This window comes from Callithrix jacchus, chromosome 15 (assembly GCF_049354715.1).
Source record: "Callithrix jacchus isolate 240 chromosome 15, calJac240_pri, whole genome shotgun sequence".
Lineage (NCBI taxonomy): Eukaryota > Metazoa > Chordata > Mammalia > Primates > Cebidae > Callithrix > Callithrix jacchus.
The window spans coordinates 71,934,767-71,950,722 of NC_133516.1; the positions used below are offsets into that span (position 1 = coordinate 71,934,767).

Sequence of the window (15,956 nt, forward strand, 5' to 3'; positions counted from 1 at the left end):
CGCCGCCGCGGCGAGGCTGGCGCTGGGAAGAGGAAGAAGAACATTCGCCCTCCTCCTACCAGCGCGCGGGCGGCGGCGGCGGCGGCACCGGGGTCACGAACTCTGACCTTTCACTGACAAAAACAATAACAAACCCCCCCTTCCCCGCGACACCGGCGGCGCCCCCGGGCCCGTCCCCGCCACCCCGCAACCACCTCGGCATCTCGTCTCTCGCCCGCTGCCCCGCGAGCCCGCGGCCCCCGGGCTCCCGCCATCCGCCGACGCCGGGAGCCGGGGCTCCCCGCGCCCTGCCCTCCGCGCCGGGGGCCGCCCGCCGCAGACACGGGACCCGCTTCGAGGCCGCTTTGGCGCCAAACCCTAAGGTAAGATTGAAAAAGGGTCGGGCGGGCTCGGGCCAGCGGCGGAGGGGGCGGGCCTGGCGCGGGGAAATGGAGGCGCCGCAACGACGGCTGAACCCGACCCTTTTACCTTTGCCACGGGGCGGCAGCGGCGGCGGCGCTCGGCGCTTTGCATAGTGGGCCGGGCCGCTCCCCTTCCCTCCCCGCCCGCGGCCGGACGAAGCGAGCGGGTTCCCCCTGACCGGCCGGGCCGGCGCAAGGGTGGGGGCGGAGGGGGAATGGCCGCGGCCCCGCCTCACAGTTGGCCCTCCGCCAGCGCCGCCATTTTGTTCTCGACGGAGATGGCCTGGGCTGGGCGGGCTCCCTTCCTCCTTATATTCCTCCGCCCTCCTGCAGTCCCTTATTCCCTCTCTCCTGGGTTCTTTGCCCCTTCGCTTCTAGTCCGCCTTTGGCGGCCGCCGTGGCCCAACCGCCGTTTTTTCTGAAGGGGAGGGCAAAGGGAAAGGAGGAAGGCGGGTGCGAGGCACCACCTCGTGAGCGACGGGTGGGCCGACCAATTGGCGCCCGGATAGGAGGGTCGGGTTCTGTGGCACCGCCTCCATAATCTTTGTTGATTGGGTGAGGCAGAATAGGGCGGTCCCTATGGGGCGCGGGAGCCCTGGCGGGGCGGGAGTAGGGGCTGGGGCGCGGGGGGCGGGGCCTGGGGCGGGGCACAAGGGGCGCGGCCCTGGGCCCTGGGGTGGGCGGCTTCCCTCCTACTGGAACGCGTCCAGAATGAGTACTAATGAACAATAGTATTAAAGGTGATGCGTTTGGAGTCCACGATGAGGTCTCGAGGGAAGAGATTTTCGGAACGCGGACAAACCCGTTTCAGGTCTCCTGCTCGTTATTTCGGAGCGGCTATGGCGAATCCCCAAATGAGGCTCAATTTTATCCATTGTAAAATGGGGAGCATGGGCATTCTTGCCAGGCTGGACCTCCCTTTTCAGCATTGTTTTTGGGGCTCTGCTCAGAAAATGGAGTCAAGTCTACTTTGCTAGCCTCAAAGTCACTTGAAAATGGTATTACTGTTAAAAATGGGATTACGGCCACCAGGAGAGGCAAGCTTAAGGGTATTAAGGGCTTGAGAGAGCACGATTCGGGGGTGATTCTCTTTTCATTCTTTCACTGAATACATGTTTACTTAGTTTTAGGCACTGGGGATACATCTGGAGAACCAGCTGGACGAGACCCCTGCCCTCACTAGCGTTGGGGGGCTAGGGGGTAAATAGACAAAGAAATAATTCCAGAGAGTGGTAAGTTCTATGAAAGGAAAAAACCAAATGACCTGCTGAAGACCTCAGGCACTAATTTAGATGGAATGGTCGGGGTGACCTCTCTGAGGAAGTGATGTTTGAACAGAGGAACCCAAGGAGGGAATGGCATTCCAGACAGGACAGCCTGTGTAAGGGCCCCGGAGGAAGAGCATTTGATGTGATTGAGAACTAGCTACTTGTGGCTGGAGAGTTGGTTGGAACTAGTTAATTGTGCATTATCCCACTCCAAGCCAAAGGCTGTAAAATATAGCAACGGTAGTGAGGAACAAATCTTCAATGTAATAATAAAGTCGAGGAAAATACGGCCTTCATACGAATTGCTGGTGAATATATGACTTGGGAGGAGGGCCTCGGAAACTCACTTTAGTTCCAGATGCAAATCCTTCGTCAGCCTCTTATATACATCTTGAGTTCTTCAAATATTTCCTGAATGCCACATATACTCCAGGCACTGCGCTAGGCTGAGAATACAAAAATGACGAAGACACTGGTGCTCAAACATGTGAACATGTTTTTTTTTTTTTTTTTTTTTTGAGACCAGGGTCTCACTCTATCGTCCAGGCTGAAGTTGAATATAATTCTCTGTGTACAAGTTCTACACACACACACACCCCTTCTCACACTCACTATCTCTCTCTTTTTTCTTTCTGGAGCTAAAGAGGTATTTATACACATACATACACAGACATAAAATGTTTCAGTGTTGTGATTAGCAACTCCCAACTTTTACTAGTAGTGTGATTTTGTGTAAGTTACCTTTCCTAGCCTCAGTAACCTTGTCTGGATAATAATAGAACCTTCCTTCTAGAACTGAAGATTAAATGAGTTAATGTAAATAATAGAGCTTAGCAAAGGGCCTGACATATAGTAAATACTCTATAAGTAGAGTTATTGTCATTATGAAGTACTGGTATAGACATTGGACTAGTTAAGTGATAGAAACAATGAAATTTTTAGGCAGTGTGGTGTAGGGGCAAAAACAATAGATAGATGTTCTGAGATTCTAGTTTTGGCTCTATGCTTTCAACTAGCTACTTGGCATCCAGGACAAACGTTTAGAAAATAAAATAGTGAAACTAAATAGTACTAACCAAAGTATAGGGTGCTTTATGATTTACAAAACTCTTTTCAGGCAGTATGTTGTTCAGGCTCCACTAGAACCTACATAATGGCAGGGGCTCTTTTTCTGCTTTATGTTTAAAAACCTCTCCAAGGCTTTTGATTATTTTCTTATCTGTGTACCCCTAACTCCTGTGCTCTGGACACACTGGCCTACCTTCAACTTCCTTGACCAGTGTAGCTTACCTTCTCACCTTACGCCCTTTCACAGGCTGTTCCCTCAGCCTGATATATTCAAATGTCTGTCCCCTACCCCTGCGTCCTCCCACCCTACCTCAGATATTGGCTTAAGCATCACTTCTTCAGGGAAGTCCTCCCTAATTCCCATTGCCAATCTAAATCAGATTCTTTTTATTGTGTTTCTTTTCTTTATAACCTTTATTTCACTTTGTAATTATACACTCCATTATGTGATTATTTGATTAATGTCTGTCCTTACCACACTGTAAGCCAGGAGAGCAGGAATACATTTTGTTCACCATTACTTACCCTGCACTTAGAAGAGTGCCTGGCACTATTTGTTGAATGAATTGTTGATAATTTATGATGTCACTGATAACTAAGTTGCTGTGCATTGATGCAGTATCCACCTTTTATGTGAGCCTCTTTGGCAATTCAGATAACACTGCCAGCAATAAAAAGCCTGTTAAGGTATTTGGTTGTATTTAGGAAGTGCTTTCTGTTAGATATGCCACTGCCTTGAGACATAAATATTGAATAAAATGACCTGTTTCAATCATTTTTCCCACTATATTGATCTTTTTATGATTGAATTATAAATTTAATTGCATGAAAGTAAGTTCATATGTGAAGAAATAAATAACCCAAACATCCTTATGTTATTTAACTGAAGAAACAAAGCACCAAACTAACATGATTTTCTTGAAATCAAATATTCTGATTTTTGTTTCACTATCACAGGGAATTGGAGAGCAAGGAAGAAGCCTCCAGTGGGTTCACAGGGAGTTGGGAGTTGAAAGTCTCTGTAGCCATTACTTTGGGATATTTATCCTTCCAGAGATAAATTTATTCATTTAATGAAATTATTGAAAATCATCTTTTAATTGCTTTACCAAGGCTAAAAGCAAATTTTGTAAAGTATATATCAAGTTGCTACTCCAAAGTGTGGTAAAGAGAACATTTGTATTGACTTATTTTATATTGTAAAACTTTTAAAATAAGATACCGTTAGGGTATTTTAAAAATAATAATAGTTAATTTTTGGATTTTTTTTTTTTCTGTCTTGCTCAAGGATTTCTGGTATCACTTGTTCAATTCAACACTTGATTCGTTGAGCTAATTACTCAGGATAACCAAAGAACTGATAGTTTAGTAAAACAGCTATATATTTTTTTACACCATTAAGTTACTCATTTATTGCTTTCAGTAGCTGTATTCACAGTGAACTTGAAGTTTTGTTTTCATGATCATTCCTTTATAGAAGAAAATCTCTATGCGTAACAACCTTCTCACTTTATGAAGTTGGCTGGGAAGTTTTAGCATCTGTCTCCAAGGAGTCATGTGGCAGGGCAGTGCAGTGACAGAGAGCTTGGGGTATGAAGCCAGAAGTACCTGGCTTCAGAACCTGGAGTTTGTAGATTCTCTGAGGCGTATAGTTCCCCATTTGTCAAACAGGGAGGTGGTAGCCAGCGTTGAGAATGGGGCCAGAAGTAGAGGATACTTGTTTTCTAAATGACTTTGAGAACAAGGGAGGTGAGTCTTTGTGGAGCAGCCCTGTTTTCAGCCATGGCACTGAGCCACTGGCCTCCTGTGTCAGTTGCCTGAGTGTCTCCACATTTTGAGGACCTTCCATTGGGATTTTTATTGTCAAGTTCTCTTATCTGTGAGCCGTATGCTCCTTTAGTCCCAAAGCATCTCCTATACAAGTATCACCTTAATAAATATCACACGGGGAGTCTGTGAAGGGATCCTAGAATCTCAGAATTGGAAGTGGTCTTAGACCTCAAGTTCAGCCTCATACTTGATGCAAGAATCCCTTGCCGGATTTTTGTTTACCTCTTTTTACTTTATTGTTAACTATGAGGGCCTTAAATGATACTGCCTTTTTTCTTCCCTGTGTGATCATCATCTTTAACCTATTAGATACATTTGTGCCCCTGTCACATGTTGTAAAAGATAACATTCTTCCTTATTTGTTGGAGGTTTGCTTGCCTTCAACCTAACATGCCAGAGGCTGAGATTCTCTGTCATTCTCTCCCATCCTGCCATTCTTTTCCCCAGATCCCACTACTGCTACCCCAGATAGCAGGCCTACTCCCCATGCTCACTTCAGGTCCTGAGTGCTAGAGAGTAAAGCAGCAGGAGCTCTATACCAAAAGGAATAACTGCCCAAGAACAACAGCTCAACTAGCATAGCTCACAATGATGAGGAGAGGGAGTGAGTAGAGGGATGAAAGCCCATCAGTGCATTGGCATAGGTATTTGTTAAGGGGACAGTAAATGTAGTTGCAGACCCCTGGTACCTGAAAGTCTTAGAATAGAGGGATGGGAGGTGAATTGTTAGGAAAGAAAGGGAATAGGTTAGCTCAGACACTTGACTGTTCTTTCTGAGTTACCTTTAGACTCCAGGTGGCCTGTAGTGAAGAAAATCAGCCTCGGGCAAAGCGTGATTTTTAGGGGCAATAAAAAGTACCTCCTCCGCTGTAATAAGAGGCCTGAAGTCCTTTAATAGGAGGCGAAACTTTGTATTCCATAATTTTTAACAGTAACCCCAAAGATTTTTATCCCTGAAATGTTAACATATAGATGGAGAGGAATTTCATTCCAAGAGTCCAAGTGTAAAAGGACGTTTCCCCCTGTTTGGGTTAATGAGAGGTGTGAGAAAAGGTCTTGGGGCCTGGAAAGTGGAGTGACTGCTACTGAAAAGTGAAGAGGAGAAATGAGAGACTGGTGGGGCTAGACTCAAGCTTTGAAGGCTTCCTGTTTTACAGGGAGGCACTTTATTTACCTTTGTTGTTTGTATATTAATAAAAGGTATGCAGGAGAAAAAAGTTTCCTACCTGACTGCCCACCCATGTTTCTTAAAAGGAAAGATAAACAACTGAGGCTGGATGGCTCTTGAGAAGGTACACAGTACTAGCAGACTTCATGCTGCATTTTCCCCAGTGGTGTTGTACAGTGAATCTGATTAGCTATTATTTGTAGAACACTTTGGAAATGTCATTTGTACCACCCTCATTCTTGTCCCCTGTCTCGCCATTATGGTGTCTATAATAATACATCTTTTTATTAGGTTGATAAGATGACTGGCCCTGGAATTATTGAAAAATCATCTTTTAATTGATTGCTTTACCAAGACTAAAAGCAGATGTCACAAAGTATATATCAGCTCTTAACTGGAAAGGCTAATAATTAGAATGTGTTGTTGTCTTATTTAATATAATACAGACTTTTTAAAATAAAATTTAAATTTGTAATGTATCTCTTTTCTAAATAAACAATGTACTTATTAAAGTAAAAATTAACAACAGAAGTTACACATAGTTAATTTTTAAAAACAGGAATATTTTCAAACCAAGAAAAGATAGCAGTGCATCAAAAGGCATGTGTAAAAATGTTCATAGGATCAGATGTAATCGTTTCGCCAGGATTAAAAAAAAAATGTTCAGGCCGGGCACGGTGGCTCAAGCCTGTAATCCCAGCACTTTGGGAGGCCGAGGCGGGAGGATCACGAGGTCAAGAGATCGAGACCATCCTGGCCAACATGGTAAAACCCTGTGTCTTCTAAAAATACAAAAATTAGCTGGGCATGGTGGCGTGCGCCTGTAGTCCCAGCTACTTGGGAGGCTGAGGCAGGAGAGTTGCTTGAACCCGGGAGGTGGAGGTTGCAGTGAGCCGAGATTGTGCCACTGCACTCCAGCCTGGCGCCTGGTGACAAAGTGAGACTCTGTCTCAAAAAAAAAAATGTTCAGAGGAGTACTAATCATAAGGGCTCCAAACTAGAAACAATCTAAGTGTCCATCTGCTATAGCATGGAGAAATAAATTGGGCATAGTCATACATTAGATTACTATAAAACAATGAAAATGGATTCACTACTCATGGTTATTATAAAAATAATGTTGGGCAAAAAAAGCCAGGCACACCAAAAAGTGTATTTGTCAGGAGAGGGAAGAGAATTTAATGACTATGGGAGGGGTGTGAGAGGGACTTTTGGGGTACTGATAATGTCCTGTTTTCTGATATGAATGGCACTTACATGTGTATTCTGTGTGTTCAGTTAGTGAAAAATCATCAAACTGTTCATTTATGATTTGTGCCTTTTTTTTTTTTTTTTGAGATGGGAGTCTCCCTCTGCCACCCAGGCCAGAGTGCAGTGGTGCTATCTTGGTTCACTTTTGAACTCCCAGTTTCAAAAGATTCTTGTCCCTCAGCTTCTTGAGTAGCTGAGACTACAGGCGTGTGCCATCATGCCCAGCAAATTGTTTCTATTTTAGTAGAGACAGGGTTTCACCATGTTGCCCCGGCTGGTCTCGAACTCCTGAGCTCAGGCAGTCCACTCACTTTGGCCTCCCAAAGTGCTAGGATTACAGGTAGGAGCCACTGCACCTGACTGATTTGTGCTCTTTTGTATTTGCATGTTGTAGTTAAGTAAAAAATTTTACTTAAGATAGTAAAATTATTTTTACTATTTTAATTAATGTGATTATTGTTTAGGTTAAGTTTTAAGGGAAGAATGTGTTCAGAGTTCTAAAACTGCCATGGTTCTACCTGGGTGGAGCAGCCTCAGAAGTTTCTGTTAGCAATACTGAAACATAACTCACGTATTAGGAATTAGTGGTTGTGTATATTATTAGATGATCTAGCTTATTGATGTAAGCAATTTTTTCCCTTCATTTTTTCTGTCACTTTTTTTTCCATCCCTCCTTGACTTCCTTTTTTCTGGGAAATTATTTTGAAGGACACTGTGATCTAGAGGAAATACTGGGATTTTAGAGTCAAAGAGTCCTGAGTTGGAATCCTAACTTCATCACTTACTAGCTGGATGAGTTGTAACTGCTAAGTCTCAGGTTTTTCCATTTGCATTGGTGGAGCTGATACTACATACTCAGAAAGTATGCTAAGGATTAAATCATGCCTAGTTTGATTTAAAACACATCATGGACGTCCAGAGGATTTATCTTGCCTTTTTGAATCCATCTACCCTGGCTTGCACTAATAGATATGAAGAAAGTCCGCATCACCCTTATACCTGGGCTCTTGGTAAGATGACAGAAAAATCATCCACAGTATACAATGGCTTTTTTAGGGGAAGTATCCACACAGCAAATTGTAGCACTGCCCTGGTACTGTTAATACATAGGAAGTCCATTTAGGTGAAAGCCACTTCTCTTTCCTACTAGTCACTCACCTGTCCTTGCCACTCCCAGCATGTACATATGCCCTTTTTTACAGTCTAGACTTTGAATATGGAAGAAACACCTTTCCTATGGAAGGGCACAATTGACAAGAAATTACCTGACCCTAAAGCTAAGTAAACTTTGAGTCTAAGTAATAGCTGGCTTTCCATTGACAGGAAGTATACCTAAACTTGACCTTAGAGGCATCCCAGTGAGGATCTTTACTATTGTTGCACATTTGTATTACACTAAACCTGCCACTTGAATTTCATTTTCTCCTTTCCAGTCTTGATCTATGATTGCAAGTTTCAAGCTATGTATTTCTTATTTTTTATCCTCTCTCAGGCTATCTAAATTCTTCTGTTTTTATTTTCCCATGAATATGAACAGACTTCTGACAATCAGAATTAATTAAACTTATACTGAATACCTTGTACCTGTTAAGAGTTCTATGCCCAGTAATATTTTGCAAGTAGTTATTAGGCATTCATTTATTTTAAAATATTTCTAAGATTTGATTCTAATTTAGCCCCTTCATTTTGCCCAGTTTTACAGTTTAACAGGGTGAATTACAAATTTTTTGTGCATGAGTTTATTTTATTTTTCATTTTTAAATTTTTAATTAATTTATTTTTTTGAAACAGAGTTTCACTCTTGTTGCCCAGGCTGGTGTGCAGATGGCTCAGTCTCAGCTCATTGCAACCTCTGCCTCCTGGGTTCAAGCAGTTTTCCAGTCTCAGCCTCCTAAGTTGCTGGGATTACAGGCACCTGCCACCATACCCAGCTAATTTTGTATTTTCAGTAGAGACGGGGTTTCACCATGTTGTCCATGCTGATCTCAAACTCCTGACCAGGGTGCTCGGATTACAGGCATGAGCCACTGTGCCCAGCTGCGTATGTGTTTTAATACTTCAATGTGTATATAGTTAAATCTCATGTGAGCCTTATGTGAAAATGAGAGACCTATTCCTAATCATAATACACATTTTACAGTTTGAGTTACTTTCAAATTTCTTGGAGAAAGCAAAAGTGACACCATCACCTTTCACCAGTAATAGCTACAATATATTGCATTTCTACTATGTCCCAAGCACAGTGAGTACACATTTAAGATGTAATCTTTACAATAACCTCATATGCTCAGTATCAGAGATATCAACTTAGTGCCTGAGCCTTAGAACCCGATATAGTTGTTTAGTAAAGAAATACCAAGACAATAGATACTTTGCATGTTATATAATTATAAGCCATGTAACAAATATAGATGATATGAATCAGTTGATTGTGGAGGGAAAGGCAGGCTCACTCATTTCTGTTAATGACAGAGCCTCCTTGTTCCAGGACTTGTTCATTGTATCTGAAACTGGAGATTCAGGTGTTTCCAGAGCCCAGCTTTTCGCTGCAGTGAAGTCTTCACCCTACTTTGCTAAAGAAACTCTGGTTGCAAGGTTTAGTTAGTTATCACTTTGTGAGCCTAGAAGAGCTAATTGAAAGTCATAGTTGTGTTCTCTGCTTCTTTGTTGTTGATGGGGTGGTATTGATCTACTTGGATTTGAAAGAATTTCTTATAAAACCTGTCACATGAGGCCAACCAATTATTATTTACTTCCATCTTTCTGTGGTCTGTATTACAATTTTTTATTTTTTTCAATGAGTTCTCACAATGTTGCCCAGACTGGATATGAAACAGTTTTTATATACTTTGCCCTGTTGTTATTTGTGTGCTATCCAGGAAAAACACACTACTTTAAGAATCTGCCTTTATCTGTAGACTTTACGGTTGTTAGCACTTCCTAACTGGCCTCCCATCTGCAGTTTCTGTCTTTTCTATCATTTCCATGCTGCAGTCTAAATTTTTTTTTTTTTTTTGAGCTCCAGATATGAGCATCATTTTTCTACCAAACTCCTGATAATTCTCCATTGTCTACAGTGTCAGCCTCCCTTTTTCCCCGGTCTCTGTAATAATTCCACACCACAAGCCAGGCATGGTGGCTCACGCCCATAATCTGAGCACTTTGGGAGGCCAAAGCGGGTGGATCAAGAGGTCAAGAGATCGAGACCATCCTGGTCAACATGGTAAAACCCCGTCTCTACTAAATACAAAAAAATTAGCTGGGCATGGTGGTGCGCACCTGTAGTCCCAGCTACTCGGGAGGTTGAGGCAGGAGAATTCCTTGAATCCAGGAGGCAAGAGGTTGCGCTGAGCCGAGATTGCGCCATTGCACTCCAGCCTGGGTAACGAGCAAAACTCCATCTCAAAAAAAAAAAACAATTCCACACCGCATTGCCTGCCATTGCTCAAATACGCCATTCTTCCTCATACTTGTCAGTTTTGTATGAGCTGTCTTCTCTGCTTATAACTCTCTCCTCATCCACCTGTCTTTCTTGGCTAAATTTTCATTCTTCCTTCAAGACCTACTTTAAATAATTCCTCTTCCGTAATGTTTTCATTGGTTCTCACAGGCAGAGAGAAATGCTTCTTCCCTGGGACACTCGTAGCATTTACTTTACGTAGATACTTCCGTCTGTTTCCTCCATAAGTTCGTCAAGGACAAGGACTGTTTATTCTCTTCCTCTTTGTTGTTAATTCTCAGCAGTCAGTTCATTGCCTAGTTCATAGCAGTTACTTAATAAGAATTGATGGAGGGGTTGGATTTGGTTGGTAAAATCACCAGAGGAAGATCTTCTGTAGCACTTTTTTTTTTTTAACTTAATATACTCAGTTTTATAGCTCTTTTGGTAGCTAATCAGGTTCTTTTCCCCTAAACATTAATGTGGGGGTGGGAGGCAACCTTGCAAAGTTAATAAGCTGAATGGTTCAAGTACTAGCCTTTAAGACTCAAGTTTCTATACCAAGAGTAAGTTTAGTGTTCCGTTCACAGTGCTTATTAATACAATGTCTTCTGTATAGTAACCACTTAATGTTAGTTACTGCTGTTAGTGTTATGCTTGGTTTCAGGAGCCAAGAAAGTTGTTTTTAAAAGCTTTATTTCTGTGCTTTGTAGTATCAAAACAGTATGGTTTTTTTTCAGATTTAAATTAAAAAATTATATTGTATTAGTGAAGATAGTTTTTCAAACTACATATAGCCACAACTCGCTGTTACTTGGAGCCTCTTACTCTAGAGGAACATCTCCTAATTGATAACCACTGCCTGGTAGTACGTTTCTAAAGATGTTTGACCTTCCTTCTCACTGTGTGATCTTTCTGTCTCTAGGACCGCCTATGACTGCGGTAGCAGTGAGAGAAGCTCTCAGGTGAGAGTCTTATCCCCTGATATTACCTTTTTTTTCTGGGTGCATTTTAGAGTTAAATGTTCACCCTGCCTCACTTCCTGACGTCACTTGAAGATTTTGTTTTACTTTTTACATTGCGATATCCTGGAAGAAAAAGCCTCTACCTTCCTTTTTTATATATGAGAATAGGATACGGTTTGTGACTTATTTTCAAAAGTAATAGAAAATATTTTTTGAAACTACTTCTCACTTACCTCCTCTGACTGGATTTAAATCTTTATTGAAAGCACTTGCTTTAACATAGTTTCTCTTTCAATTTCTCTCTTACTCTTAGTCTCATTTTTTGTCTCTGCTTGTTTTTCCAGAAGGTGCACATTCCTCCTTGTTCATTTTTAGCAGCTTCCAAAGCTGCTGTTGATGATGCCTGACGATGCTTTGAAGGCAGAAAACCAACAGTGAGATCAAGAATTGTAAGAATTCAAGTGTATAAGGAAAGGTTGCTGCTCAATTCAAGTGTATAAAGAGAGGCGTTTAAGATGATCCAGGAAGTTGGTGTGGGAGAAAAAGGTGGGGGGCACTCATCCTATCACATAGCAAGACTTATGCTGACATTGCAATAAAAAAAAAAGAGAGACAAAGAGAACAATAGTGGAATAGAATAGAGAACCTATAGTTATATCCACATACATGGGAAAAAGGGATATGGCAGAAATTGCATTGCAGATCAATGGCGAAAAGGATAGATTTTCCCCATGTAGATAATCCATTTTCCAGAACTATTTCTAGAACAGAAAATGGAAAATGGATTATCTACATGGGAAAAAAACTAGTTGGATCCTTTCTTCTCCTCGGATTCAAGAATCAATTTGCAGATGGATTGAGGACTTAAATATGAGGGGCAAAACTCTTAAACATTTCTAAGAAAATACATGCAATTTTATTTATAATCCTGGAATAGGACACAATTTTCATAAATTAAAGTACAAACAATAAAAGAAAATATGGATGAATTTAACCTTACTAAATTTAAGGACTTCTGTTAATCAACAAACACCTTAAAGAAAGTAAACAGATGAGCCGGGTTTGATGGCTCACGCCTATAATCCCAGCACTTTGGAAGGCCAAGGCAGTCAGAGGCAGGAGAATCTCTAGAACCCGGGAGGCAGAGGTTGCAGTGAGCGAGGTAGCATGATTGCACTCCAGCCTAGGCAACAAGAGCGAAACACCATCTCAAAAAAAAACAGATGAACCACAGAGTGGAAGAAGTTATTTATAACTTATCAACAAAGGATTAATATCCAGAATACTTAGCTATTCTAAACTTAAACAGATTTACTGCTGCTTCTTTGTGACTTAAAATCTATAGTCACTCATTGTTAGATTTATCTTAGGATCCAAGCTCTACCTTAAGTTGATTGATCTGCAAATTTAGTGTTTAAGTGAATTATCACAGAAAGTTTTCTGTACTAGGCCTCCATTAAATCAGTTTTTCATCTATAAAATCCACTTGGACTGAAAATTTGATAGATCAAGCCACCTCTTTTAGGGAACCCAATAGAAAAGATATGCCTTTCTAGTACGTTGTTTTTATACCATTCAATAATATTTTCCTAACAGTATTTCTCTAATAACTCAAATTTACATATTTCTTACATTGAACTATGGCTCTGTTAACATCTAAAAGTGATAAAAAGTATTAGTTGCAACCACATGTTTAGATTTTAGTTTTTAATGTATAGTACTTACTAGCTATCTATTTCTTAGAAAATTCCTATTTTCTGTTTTGAGAAAGAATGGCACTCTAGACTTTCTCATGCAATAATTATGTTTTTAACAAGTCAGTTGACTTTTCTGGTACATTTAAAGATGCTTTTTCCTTCCATCTCCATTAGTTGTAATCAAATTGTAGCAAGAGAAAAAGACTAACATGTTTCTTTTTGTTTTTTTCTTCTGGAAACAAAAGTTAAGTTTTTACCACCTGTTCAAAGAATAAACATTACCTCCTCAGTTTCAGACCTAATCATATTTTGTGAAAATGAATCACTGACACTGGTGGTCTGGTGTCATTGTAGCAGTTGGTGCAACACCTACTGTCACAGGATTTTGACTCCTTGAAGGCAGGCGCCAGGTCTTTTATATTTGTCAGTAACAGGTTCATCCTCCTGTTTCTTTCTCTTGGCATTTTGGCAATAAAATATGTGAATTAGAATTATCATAATAGAGGTGGCTATCTAATAATAAATAGAATGATATAGAAAGTTACCAGAGAATTAAAAAGCTTCATAGAGATCAGTGATTATAATACTTTAGATAGGAATTGCAGAAAAGTATTTTGTAAAATTGCATTGCAAGATAATCTGCTTTGTGATTGAGGGAGGGCAGGCAAATGAACTGTGTTCATGTGTATTGCACACTCAGTATGATACAGTTTTTATATGTAAGTCCTGAAAATAGATTTGAGCTTTGTTCTGTGGACCATGGGACCTGTACAGTCAATAGTGAATTGTTCAGGAATTGGGTCCAGATTATCCTGAATTCTTTGTGGTAGAGCCTTTGAAAGGGCTTAGGAAATACTCAGGAGAGCTGTTTCATGACCAGAAGAGACCAGGAGTCTGCTTCTGCAGCAGTGCTGGTACTCAAATAATCCTGACCCAGGAGACTAGCACACTCTTTGATCTTTAAATGATCTTTCTCCATTTTTACAAATAATGACATCGAATCTATTTTTGCTAATAGTAGAAAGCTGAATTATATGGTTTTATAATTTAATGAGGACTTAATATATGTATGGGTACCATATTTTGTTAGCACACTTTAGTAGTGTAGTCTCCTTGCTTCTTGCTTTGTTAGTGATAGTGTTTGCTTTTCAATCTATGAATGAGGTTTGTTAGCACCAAATAGGGTGTTACTTCTCACTTTGCCACTAGTAAAAGAGGTGTGGTTGAACAGCAATCTAGACTTTATCCAAAGTTGATCTCACAGCTTTCTCATATAGCTCCATTCTTTTTCAGCACACTGTGACAAGGGATCTATCCAAAGAGGTGTGATTCCCACCTCCCTGAGAAGTAAACCGAGCTGTTACAACCCAGGAGACCTGATAATTAAATTTCTAAATTTATCTTTGTTTATATTTGCCAGTGGAAGTTTCTAAATTGAAATGTTTCTACAAATTAGTTTTGTTACCTGTAACTGAAGGAGCTGGTGCAGCATATACAGATATGTCTAGCCTGCTAGTTCTGCCTGCTATATAGAGAGGGCAAAGTCCACACAAGACAGTACCAGAGATGAATTTTGATTAGTAATATTTTTCAAGTAGCCTGGTTTTTCCCCACCTGATAGAAGTTGCTACATCTTTCCAAACAGGTTCTCTAATGATCTTGCTTCACCATGGCTACAAATATGGAGGGGCTGGTTCAGCACAGAGTGGGGACCCAGCAGGTGGCTGAGGTGAGTGATAGGGGCTAGCTAGCACAGTAGCTGGCACCCTCACTTCTGAAAGGAAAAAAAAAAATTAGCATGCTCAATTTTTTCAAAACAATCCCAAGGAGGTCCCCATGTGATATGTCCTAGTGTGCTGTTACAGAAGAAAAAAATGACAAAAACATTTATTTGTAACTTTTATTTTTTTGCATGAGTAGAGTGGCCTATCTGGATTTAATTAAGGTGACTTGAATGTTTACCTTGAACCAAAAACTGGTAGAATCTGATTCTTACTGAACCTTGTGGGTATAGTTATAGTTTTAACTCCAAGGCTCTGTCTTAATTTCTCATACACTTTTTTCTTTGTTAATACTGTGGAATAGTAGAAAGTCTGATTCTGTGCATTCAGCAGTTGTTGACAATTTACCATGGACCAGGGATGGTGCTAAGTATGGAGGTGAATGAGTCATGGATTGTTCCCTTTAGCGATCTTGAGGCCTGATAATGGAGTTATTTTATTATAAAACAGGTTGAGAAGTATAATTTCACGTGAGAGATTTGATTCTGGAGGTGGTTCTTCAATTATGAGTAAGCATTTGTTAAGACAGACCCAAGTAAGTCGGGTGGGGATCTTTGTGGCAGACTCTGGGGAGAGCATCCAAAGTTAGAAACCTATGTAAAAGGATATAGGCATCAAATAGCTTTGCATCTTCAGGCAACTTGACATGAAACGCACATTAAAGCTATCATCACTAATAGCATACTTTGAGCATTCACTCTGTTCCAGGCCCTATGCAAAGGCTTTAATCCTCACAGTAACTTTCTAAAGTTGGTACTGTCAATACTCTCATTTTGTAGGTAAAGAAACCAAGTAGTGGCTGGGTGCGGTGGTTCACGCCTGTAATCCCAGCACTTTGGGAGGCTGAGGCAGGTGGATCACGAGGTCAAGAGAGCGAGACCATCCTGGTCAACATGGTGAAACCCTGTCTCTACTAAAAATACAAAAAATTAGCTGGGCATGGTGGCGCGTGCCTGTAATCCCAGCTACTCGGGAGGCTGAGGCAGGAGAATTGCCTGAACCCAGGAGGCAGAGGTTGCGGTGAGCCGAGATCGCGCCATTGCACTCCAGCCTGGGTAACAGGAGCAAAACTCCGTCTCAAAAAAAAA

At 41.1% G+C, this 15,956-nt stretch overlaps 1 protein-coding gene across 26 annotated transcripts in view; it reads left to right on the top strand.

Moving 5' to 3' along the window:
* The first annotated feature begins 38 nt into the window (after positions 1 to 38).
* The window catches only part of NR2C2 (nuclear receptor subfamily 2 group C member 2), a 115,494-nt gene continuing 99,576 nt past the window's right edge, over positions 39 to 15,956 (top strand). For 11 of the 26 annotated variants that reach the window (XR_013527520.1, XR_013527521.1, XR_013527524.1 and 8 more), the window contains exon 1: positions 1,046 to 1,212. Coding sequence is in view for 13 of the 26 variants with exons in the window: in XM_078351730.1 (XP_078207856.1) it covers positions 1,123 to 1,212 (90 nt within the window). In the remaining 13 variants the exon portion in view is untranslated. Of the gene's footprint in view, positions 363 to 1,045; positions 1,213 to 1,525; positions 1,634 to 11,350; positions 11,391 to 11,734; positions 11,937 to 14,732; positions 14,817 to 15,956 lie in introns of those variants that run through there. The other 15 variants (XR_013527525.1, XM_017965123.4, XM_078351739.1 and 12 more) reach the window with 9 other exon arrangements.